The sequence below is a fragment of the Pollicipes pollicipes genome, unplaced genomic scaffold (genome assembly GCF_011947565.3).
Source record: "Pollicipes pollicipes isolate AB1234 unplaced genomic scaffold, Ppol_2.1 Scaffold_4002;HRSCAF=4701_pilon_pilon_pilon, whole genome shotgun sequence".
Classification (NCBI taxonomy): Eukaryota; Metazoa; Arthropoda; class Thecostraca; order Pollicipedomorpha; family Pollicipedidae; genus Pollicipes; species Pollicipes pollicipes.
The window spans coordinates 29,174,383-29,185,200 of NW_023596420.1; the positions used below are offsets into that span (position 1 = coordinate 29,174,383).

General features: G+C 51.9%; 1 protein-coding gene across 1 annotated transcript; it reads right to left on the minus strand.

The window, feature by feature from the left end:
* Positions 1–1,063: 1,063 nt before the first annotated feature.
* On the minus strand, positions 1,064–8,576 carry LOC119093104 (signal recognition particle 54 kDa protein). Its single transcript, XM_037216001.1, has 9 exons — positions 8,288–8,576; positions 5,508–5,684; positions 4,966–5,195; positions 4,460–4,610; positions 3,820–3,968; positions 3,230–3,491; positions 2,544–2,652; positions 1,830–2,000; positions 1,064–1,289 (listed from the first exon to the last, which is right to left on the minus strand). Exons 1-9 carry the CDS (start codon positions 8,363–8,365, stop codon positions 1,111–1,113), a joined length of 1,506 nt encoding a protein of 501 aa, XP_037071896.1. The 5' UTR covers positions 8,366–8,576; the 3' UTR covers positions 1,064–1,110.
* Positions 8,577–10,818: the final 2,242 nt, after the last annotated feature.

Here is a 10,818-nt window from a genome sequence, read left to right on the forward strand (position 1 = left end):
GTAAACATTTTTCATTTGCCTGCAGCTTTCTTATCTCGGTCCTCCCATTTCCGAGAAGAGTCGTGCACGTTCGCTTCTGACCTTTACAATCTTATGTAACGGGCGTGTTATCCTCTTGTCAATATCCATTTCAGCAGTCATTGAATAAGTACAAAATCACTTTGGTTTTGTTGACATACATCATTTGTTACGGCTATGCCGCGCTTTCACGGCCACGGCCATGGCCACTTGCCAGCACAGAGGCGCTGTTGCCACGCCAAGCCTGTTTATGACCTCTGCGTCGCCTGTTTGGAGTTATCAGAGAGCCTGCTGGATCGCGGAGTATGTTGACCTTGTGCACATTCTAGGCCGAACACCTTATGCCGCAGCTTAGGGCGGCTCTTGAAGGTGGCCCCCCCCCCCCGCCCCACCCGAGTCCTGTGCGTCTGCGTACATTCTCGATTCATTCAGTTCAGAAATGTCACTCTCAGCATTCGTCGCCTGTGAGGCCACATGTGGCTAAATGACACTCTTTACATGACCCCCCCCCCCCCCCCCCCCCCCCAGGGTTTGAAATCCATCAATCACAAGGTTGTAAGAACATGTGTATTTACAGCATACCCACATTAAATACCACCTGCTATTCATATATCTATAAACAGTTTCACATATACAGTAACAAGACTGCGATCAAGACCAAAGTGAAGCACTCACACTATGCCACATCCGTTGCGAATGAAGTCGAATAAAACCGCGCCCCGTCTTGTCACGCGACATTCATCACACAATCGAGCCCCACGGACCACAACCAGCCCACAGTCGCATCGCTCCATCCGACAGTTGAAACCTCCACAGATCAGCCAGACGGCAAACGCACGCCACCATCCGGCTCCACGGCCGCGGCCCAACAGGTCACGCAGGCCGCTGCCGCCAGGCGATGGACGCCTGGGCGGCGTCACCGGACCACAGCCAGCTTCGGCCCGAGCTCAGGACCGTGGCCACCCCCGCCAGCGGCGGCCCGGCTGGAATGGACCGTCAGACGGCGCCGCCCCTCCCCCTCCCTCCCCACACCGCCCGGGACGGCCGTGTCACCCGTGCCGCGCGCCGGCAGCCTCCGCCGCCGCCCGGCTATCACTGTTTGCCGACGAACTGGCTCAGCGTGCCCTGGCCCTGCTGCAGCTGGCGCATCATGTTCTGGATGCCGTTCATGCCGCCCATCTGCTGCAGCACGCGCGGGTCCATCATGCGCGCCATCTGCTGGTTCAGCTTCGCCATCTGGTTCTGGTTGACGTTGCGCGACATGTCGCCACCTGGAGCGAGGGAGGGGGAGGGGGAGGGGTCAGGGGAGGTGCCGACGGGACCGTAGGAACATGGACGGAGGCACAACGGCTTGAGGCTCGCCTCAGTAGACGGCCGGTGCACGAGTGCCAGCGCGCCATCAGTAAATGACTTCAGGTGGCGAAACGAGAGTTGTTGCTAATTCAAACCACATTCCCCGTTTTTCATCTGCTTGTGTACGTTTCCTTCCGCATTTCAATGATGATGAAGGCCGCTTAAGGTAGATTACCTCATCTGTGATAACCCAATCATTTAACTGTTCGTCCAACCCAAACGCTTTCCTCAAAGGTGAGGTGCCAAGGGCAAACACCACGGAGCATACATCACGTACATAAACAAGACCCTTAATAATTAGTGTACGGTTTGACGCTTCAAACCGCTCTTCACAGAATCACCAAAAACAAAGCACACAAAAAATCCCGCGGATCGCCCCCTCCCCCTCCCCCCTGTACACACACACTGCGCCGCCCCAAGGGTCGGCATGGAGGGCTGCAGGCGGCAGCCCGGCTCACCTTTGAACAGACCCTTGATGCCGCCCATCTTCTTGACCACCTGGGCAAATTTGGTGTGTTGATTGAGCAGGTCACGCACCTCGCGCTCGGTCACGCCAGCGCCGTTGGCGACGCGTGTGATCCGACTCGGCTGCTTGGTGAACAGCTTGGCGCCCAGCTGGCTGTCCAGCTCTGTGGCCGGCGGACGGGCAGGGTCACAGAGACGACACGGCCGCGGCTGCCAGTCGCCGGCAGGCGGGCGAGCGGGGTCACAAAGACGACACGGCCGCGGCCGCCAGCGGCCGACGGGAGGGTAGGGTCACACAGACGACACGGCCGCGGCAGCCAGCCGACGGCCGGTCGGCGGGCGGGGTCACACAGACGACACGGCCGCGGCCGCCAGCCGCCGGCGACACTCACTAGGTCACAACGCAGCACACAGCTGACTGACACACCGACGCAGCAGGGCCATAGTATTTACCGGGGGCAAACGTTCATGGCTGAGAGCGCTGATCTCCGTACCGATAACCATGACACAGTTAAACCAATTCCCAGGATCTTCGCGATCGTTTTAACTCCTGCATCACGGCGAGCGATCATGACCGTCATGGCCGCGACCAATTGATCGACGCAGCATGGTGGAAGGCCCCGGTCCGCTGCGGTGACCCGGCTCGCGGTCCGGGCTGGCCCAGACCACCAGGGCCGGTGAGGGAGCGGCCCGGACCGCCGACTCACCGCCGTCACTCATGCTGTCCATGAGCGTCATGAGTCGCTTCAGGCGGGCCGTCGACTCCTGCTCGCCGCCCTTCGACAGGAAGTCCTGGCCGAAGCCCGGGATCATGCCCTGTCCAACGGCAGCCGGCGTTGTGTAATGCAGCAGCGGCAAGCGGCCTCGACGGGCCATGAGAACAAAACCGCCATTGACGATCCATTATTAGCGGTGGATGTTGGACCTTGCCGGACGCGACTATCGCCAGCCAAGTTACGTGGACAACGTAGCAAAAACAGCGGGGCGCCCACAGGTACCTAACGCGCCTTGTAAGCAGCTATTCTGATGTGTAAATATGGCGCTAACGTGACAACGTACTTGAAGTCGCACCGTCTGTCTCATTATTCACATTATTATAGGCTGCTGTAACTTCTTGATGCATAACATATGTGTCTCATAGCGTGCCTTACAGTACGTGTTATATAAACTGGCATTGAAGCAGTGCTCTATTAGACTTGTTCTTTGTATGACACGGGCCACAAAACGTGCGACAGATATCCCGCTGGACAACAGCTACGATGGTTGAGGACCAAAATCACGGTTACTTTAAGTCGATACCAACAGCAAGGATAGACGCCAGCGACAAATGGTGCTGCTCTCGCCCTACACTCAGTTCCTGTCGTCCGTACGGCGTGATCCCCGATCCACGTACCATGATCTGCGAGAAGGGCCCCATCTTCATGATGTTCTGGAACTGCTCGTACATGTCACGGAGCGTGAACTCGCCGTGCTTCAGCTTCTTGATGAGCTCCTCGTTGTCCTCGAGGCCGAGGTCCTGCACGGTCTCGATCAGGCCCTCGATGTCGCCCATGCCCAGCAGCTTGGAGACGAACGGCTTGACGCGGAACGGTTCAAAGTCGTCGATGTGCTCACCCGTGCCGATGAAGATGATGGGCGACGACGTGGCCGCCACGCTGCCGGCGCCCGCACGGTGGTTGGTGACTGATGGGTTCTGGGCGCGCTAACTACCGCGCTCGTTTTACGCCCACAACAGTGGTAGTGAACCAACGACGTGTACATCGATGCCAGCGTACGTATAGGACTGCAAATTGTGCACATGCCACACTTAATTAATTAATGAGTTATGTTTAAGCACAATCGTGCTTACCATCAAATGCAACCGTGATAAAATGAACGCATCACCCCACCTTACGATCGAACAACCCGGATGCGACTGTTCATAGCAAACAACAAAGCGGAAGCAGACGCCCATGCAAGCCCGAGGAGCCAGCGTCTACTTACGCCGACAGGGCGCCACCGCCCTTGGCGTGGCCGTCCAGCTTGGTGACGATGACCGATCCGACGTCCACCTTTTCCTTGAAGGCGCGCGCCTGCGGCTCGCAGGCCTGGCCGATGGCCGCGTCCATGACGAACACCACATTGTCGGGACTCTGGCGGCGGCGGGAGGCACGGTCATGACGGCCAGCTGTCGAGGTGAGCGGCACGGCGAGCGGCGGGCGGCACGGTCACGACGGCCAGCTGTCGAGGTGAGCGGCACGGCGTGCGGCGGGCGGCACGGTCACGACGGCCAGCTGTCGAGGCAAGCGGCACGGCGAGCGGCGGGCGGCACGGTCACGACGGCCAGCTGTCGAGGCAAGCGGCACGGCGAGCGGCGGGCGGCACGGTCACGACGGCCAGCTGTCGAGGCGAGCATCACGGCGAGCGGCGGTCGGGCGCTGCGCCCTCTCGATTGTTGCAAGCCGCATGGGACGGAGGTGGCCGTTCGCGGCGCAACCTCAACCGCCGATGACACGGGGCACAACGAAATCAGAGGACGGACGTCAAGTCTAGCGGCCACGCGGCGCCGGACGGACGCCTCACGAGCCTGTTGTTCACGGCTTGGCCGGGAGCGCCGTACCACCACATGTGCCGGCGCACTCACCACGGCGTTGGAGACCTGCAGCATCTCCTCGAACAGCGAGTCCTCCTGCTTGTGCCGGCCGGACGTGTCGACGATGATGATCTCGAAGTTGTCCGCCTTGAACTTGTCCACGCCGTACTGGGCGATCACCACCGGGTCCACCTCCGTGTAGCTGGCGGAACGGGCGGCGTCACGAGGCGACGGGACGATGCCGGTCGCGCCCGGCTCGCTACAGCCTGTGGCCATCACACGGCCCGGCACGCCACGATACAGCGCACGGTTATGAAAACAGCTCAACCACGGTTAGAGAGCACGGCACTCGCTCGGCAGGCGGTCGCATTTATGCCGCTCTGCAGAGCAATGGCCACAACAGTTACCGTGAAAGCCAACATCACGACCACCGTGACACTGATAACCGACCACCGACGGTCCTCTCCTGTACCCACAAGCGGTGCCCCTCCCACCCCTGCTCGCAGCGCCGCAGGCACCGCCCGTGCCCCACCGCGGCCGGCTGCCTATCGTCCCACCTGCCGTAGAAGGGGATGCGCGCCTTGGTGGCGTTCTGCTTCAGCTGATCGTAGGCGCCGGCTCGGAACGTATCAGCGCACACGAGGCATGTGCGCCAGCCTTTCTTCATGTAGTGGTAGGCCATCTTGGTGCAGGTGGTCGTCTTTCCGGAGCCTTGCAGGCCAACGAACATGATGACGTTCTGCTTGCCCTTGGCAGGCTGGTAAGGCTTCACGCCCGGGTCCACCAGCTGGCGGCACGGCCGGCCGTCAGTGTTGCGCGCCACGACGGTGGGGAGCACGAGAGACAGCTCGGAAGGTGCAGGCTCGTACTACAGACAGCCAGGGGTTCCGCTGGTGCGGGATCGGAGCGAGGTTCACAGGTGAGAACCATAATTCAAACGTCATATTCAAGACGTCATCCAGATATGGAAACAACACGCAATCAAAATGAACACAGGAGATGGCATGGCTGGTTTGCTCGCATGACAGTCGATGCAGCTGGCTTTGCATGAAAACGATGCCACGGACAACAGCTGATAGGACAGCGACTTCGTGCAGACCTTGATAAGCTCCTTGAACACAGCTGTCTGGATCATGCGCCGCTTGTTCAGTCCGGAGCCCATATCGTCGAAGTCGATGACGGACCTCACGTTCTCCCGCAGCTTCTTCACCAGGCGGATGTTGACATCACTCTCCAGGAGAGCCATGCACACATCCTTCAGCATAGAGTTCAGCACCTGCAGCGGCGGCGACCATTCGGATCAGCTCCAGCTTGTTGGATCTGTCACCTATTAGCTTGGTCTACCAGCGCGCACACATTTTGTGCCATATCTGTACACCCAAGACACGGACGCACTCGGGGGAAGCATGCAATGATGGGGAATCGGAAGGACAATCACGTGGTATGTACTGTAGCGTCACGTGTGCGCGAGCCAGGAAAACTGATTTGTCCACTACCAACTGTTTTCACTGTTTGATACAATACAATACCGTTTAAAACAGTGGCAGTGTGTGCTGTCATCATTTAAAGGGAGACAGTTGATAGACGGGGCAAAAATCACCGGCCACGTCTCATGATCAATCACCGGTCCCATGGGATAGGTTTGCATGTGTTGAAGAGAACGCAGGTGAAATGCGCTCTCTCCCGCAAGCAGCCGCCAGAGGTTGACAGCACCGCGCGGCCTGCGACCGAGTCTTTCATGTTTTGCGCAATATCTCGGCAACCAGGGAACCTAGACCCCTGATTTAAACTGCTTAAGATAGATAATTCAAAATCTACATTCTAACACTAAGCGCATCAAAACAAGCATGTAAACACTTGACATGAATACCAATGGGACAAGAACAATGCAGCTTACTTCAGAGAAAACAGCTAGGCAGGAAGTGATTGGCTTGAGACCTGCTATAAAAAGAAGGGATAAAAATACATGTCTAGTTTTTGGAAGTGATGTGTTTGTATCTTAGATCATGAAAACGCAGGTCACCTGACAGCAAAATCCTATTAAAATGTTCTGCCTAAAAAAATGCCAGCCAGTGTCCAAGCAATGCTTTCAGAGATATCTTGTGGCACAAGAATGTGTCACGTGTTTCACATCCTAGAAACAAATAAACAATTTACCTGTGCAGATACAAAACCTAATAATTCATGTTTTTTCTGAATACTTATCATCCCCACAGCTAGTAAGGTTTGCAGGAGCATCTGTGATTTAATCTTCACTTTGGCACAATTGAGTCATGATTTACTGTTTGCTAAAGGTATTTTACAGTGATTATTCAACAAAGAAAGCTATCCAATTCATTAATCCAGAATATTGGAAATTTACTGTTTCTAAAGCATGTGCCTCAGCTAGCAAAGGTTCAGAAGCATGTGGGATCTCATTTGGTTATTGAACAGGCTGTAAATACATGGACAATGCTAGAGTGGATTAAGCTTGTTTACTGGTGCATAGTTTGGGTTGGTTCATGTTCAGGTGTTATGAGTTGATGTCAATTAGTTTGTCCTCAGTAGTGACATATAGTTTGTCCCTAATGTGACATATAGTTTGGTCAATGAGCCATAATCATCAACGCATGACTGTGCTCTTGCAACTATGCATACATGTCTATGCATTCTCTCAACTGAGGCCCTCATCTTTGAACTGTGCCACAAACCCTGTATGCCAGAAAGAGTTATGATAATAATTGTGGAATGCAACACTGCAAATATTGTCTTCTCCATTTGGGCAGGCTTTCTTCAGAGCAAACATACTTCTGCAAAATTCTGACTCAAGCCCAGTCTCTTACAATGGCAAATATGAAATGCCTTGTCATATTTACATCATAAATGCCTTTTGGCACCAAACAATACATGGTGATAGGGCTTTGAGCATGCCAATGCTGAAGAGGAAGGGCAAAAGTGGCAATATTTCAGCTGCTCAGGATTTTGTTTGGGGCTTCAGAAGCAGCTTTGAGCAATCCTCTTCTGCAGCTCCAGGCAAACTCAAGCTGGAATACACCCCAAGCAAGACAATCCCTGTCACAAACATATCAACTGACCTACTTATTCTGTCCCTTCAGTATGCCCCATCATGTGATGGATTCAGAAAGCCCGCTCCCAGACCTTCAAGGTGAATGACCAGAATCACCTAGAAACAGCTCAACCTTTGGGTAACATTCTTGAAAGTGTGTACCAAGGTGTGCCACGGAAAGGTATGTCGAGGAAAAGAACAATACATGAGAGTTGAGCCTGTGACAGCCACTAGACACTGTCTTCAAGATACTAACAAAAAAATTCAACCCAGCATCCCATTGGCATCCATGTTCCATGCCATATATAGGTGCCATATAGTGAGCTTTTATTTAGCTGCCATGTTCTCATTTTGCTTTACATTCCCCACCCAATCCCCCTGCAACCCATCATCCTGTTGGCATCAAGGATCAAATTTCATGGATTCTTGTTACCTTGGCCCCATACATTTTCATGGTTCTTGATGCTGCTTGATGCTCAGTAATGTTGTGACCGTGCGCAGTAACGGCACCGGTGTCGCGGGTGTTGTGTGTGTGTGTGGCGCTCGGGAGCTCGCTATCATAATTATAAAAAATTTGAAGGTAAGAGCATGAATCTACCTGTTTTGTGATTATTTATGACATGTCCTGCCTTAAACACGACACATGGTGTACAATGATTTTTTCTAATGTTAGGTAGGAAAGTACACCCTGACTGAAAAATGTGCAACAAACAACATGCAATAACGTGACAATGGAGGAAAACACTGTTGAATTATCAACCCCAGCATCCTGCCAGTTGCCTGGCGGTGAAATATCATTCAATCCTTATTTCTTTAATCATCACAGCCCTTACCTCTTCATTGATGACAGTTGCATTCCCGAGGGAACGCAAGGCCGTCGTGATTTTTCTTCCCAAATCTGCTAACACCATCTTAACTGATTGAAGCGTACTATGCAGGTATCACAAAGTAAACTGAGGCCCGGCTTCACCAAACGCAACCTGAAGAAGGCGGCTCGTTGGTCCGAGCACAATTTGCAAAATCCCTGACTATGCACGGAGCAAGAAAGTAATAACCAACCCCTCAAACCGCTCGCCGCATCCCCAACATACACCACACAGTTCACACAACAGCTGCGTGGAGTTCTGCGTCGGAACAGGCAACTCGTCAACAAATGGAAAATGGTAGGTATAGCCAGTCCCAACTCAGCCATCTGTTCTCCTAGTTTTATAGCCCAGATGACGTCACTGTTAGACGCTCTGATGCAATTTGTACTAGACATTTTCTGCACTTTTCCTTTGGACACGTGTAAATCGACTCATGAGTATATCTACACAGAACAGCACCTCTGCTTAAATCCACTACGAAGCGGATTTGCACAGAACGCCACCCCTGTGTAAATCGACTCAGATCTGAGTTGGTCTACACATAGCGCACTGTTGTGTAAATCCATTTGTGAGTAGATCTATACAAGTGTGGCTTCAGGAGTAAATCGACTCAGATCTGAGTGGATTTACACAGGAGCGTCATTATCTGTATATACACTGCGGAGTGGATTTAGGCAGAGAAGGTGTACTGTGTAGATTCAATCATGCCATGATATACACAGAGGCGTCATTCTGTGTAATTCCACTCGCGAGTGGATTTAAGGAGAGAAGGCGTTCTGTGTAGATGCATTCATGATGAATACAAACACCTGTGAATCACATCGTGATGTGATTTGCACAGGAGACAGAGCGTATTCAACGCGAACTGGCGAACTGATCTATGACTTGCCGAATAAGGGAAAGGTGTGATTTCAGTAATGAAACAAACGCACATAAGCTGAAAATATGCACTTGCCCATGCATAGTTCATTTTTGCATCACTGAAGTTGCATATCTGCGTACTTTATTGAGAACATACTGTCCAGAGATACGAATATATATATATATATATATATATATATATATATATATATATATATATATATATATATATATTGTATATAGCATGCGTGCGTTTGTGCGTGTACGTGTGTGTGTACCAGGAAAGATGGATGCCGAACTTGTCATATTGCTTACAAGGCACACCATGAAACATCGCATGCTTGTCACACGGTGGTTTGCGGTGTGCGACTTTTATCCAGTCTAGGTAACGGGTGAGCGGTGCGGAGGGCTACCAAAAGGGCTCCTTGATGGTAAAACGCCCCCCCCCCCCCCTCTTATACACACAGATTCGTTAGCTTTGCCCGTTGGATTTCCACCGGCATGATTTTGTGCGTGTTTTATGCATTTCTGACTTTCTTCACTGGTGCGAGAAGCCAGGAAAGGTACTAGAAAGCAATCTGCTGTCTTTATTTTCCTTCAGGCAATAATTCACAGAAGGGTGGTGATGCTAGATGACATACAAAATAACGCACCGGTGATATTCCTTTTGAATTGTTAGGCTGGTTCTATCCACAGGGATAGACCTCAGAGCTTTGCCAAGTTTTTGTTTTGAGCTCTGCAGAGATATTCATCACCCCGTGCGCGTTGAGTGTAGGTGGAAATAGGGTCAGTAATTTGTTCACCTTGGCCAACCCATGTTCGTCTGGGGATGTTAAACGTTCTGCCAGAATCTATTGGTGATGCAACTTATGTAATAGTGTTAAGGATATGCACTTCAAGTCTTAGAAGCCTAATCCAATGCTGTGATTACATCTCCTCATGCAGTAATGCATCCTCACCCAGAGTTTTTATGCGGCAATTGCATCCTCGATTTCAGAGGTCAACTTAGGTCACTCCCGGTGAACCTAGGGTCTTGTAATTAGCATCTGTAATAGCACCCAGCATTTAAAAGGCAATGGTAAGAAATGCCCGACCCTAGCCCTTATATTGTCGAGTGAGACTATTTGAAGTAAACTTTGGAAACACAGATTTAATTTAAGTAGCGTTCAACTGGGCTGGAAAATCGCAATGATTGAATGTTGAATAACACGGTAGGTAAAATGGAGAAATGCATGGAAGAATTCGTTAAGTCCTCACTAAAAAATATATATGGAACCGAAATCGGCAAACCCAAACTTGGGTTGTACCTACGTTCATGCCTATGCAACCTACATTCTGAATACATTTCGGTACCTTAACTGAACCTAGTACTGTGAAGTAGCCCAACTGAATCTACCCAACTGATCCACACGCGGTACCAATATGGGTGTGTTAGACATCCAGACAAGTCTTTCGTCTGAAATTTGAAGTCGATCAACTTGGGGCTAACTTAAAACCAAACACTTCACTTTTGCGTAATGCTATGGGAAACGCTTTTAGGTTTAGGACACTTGCAGGCGTGTGTGCCGAAAGAACCTCACGGTTAAAGACAGACATTGGCGGTACCTAATGAGGGTACCGCCAATAATGAAACGCGA

Bases quoted from the DNA above. Each gene is read 5' to 3' on its own strand.
- LOC119093104 (XM_037216001.1), bottom strand. From the start codon at position 8,365: ATGGTGTTAGCAGATTTGGGAAGAAAAATCACGACGGCCTTGCGTTCC. The intron at 4,611-4,965 runs GTGGGACGATAG...CCGTTCCGCCAG, and splicing joins CGCATCCCCTTCTACGGCAG to CTACACGGAGGTGGACCCGG. The intron at 2,001-2,543 runs GTGAGTCGGCGG...CGCCGGCCACAG, and splicing joins GGACAGCATGAGTGACGGCG to AGCTGGACAGCCAGCTGGGC.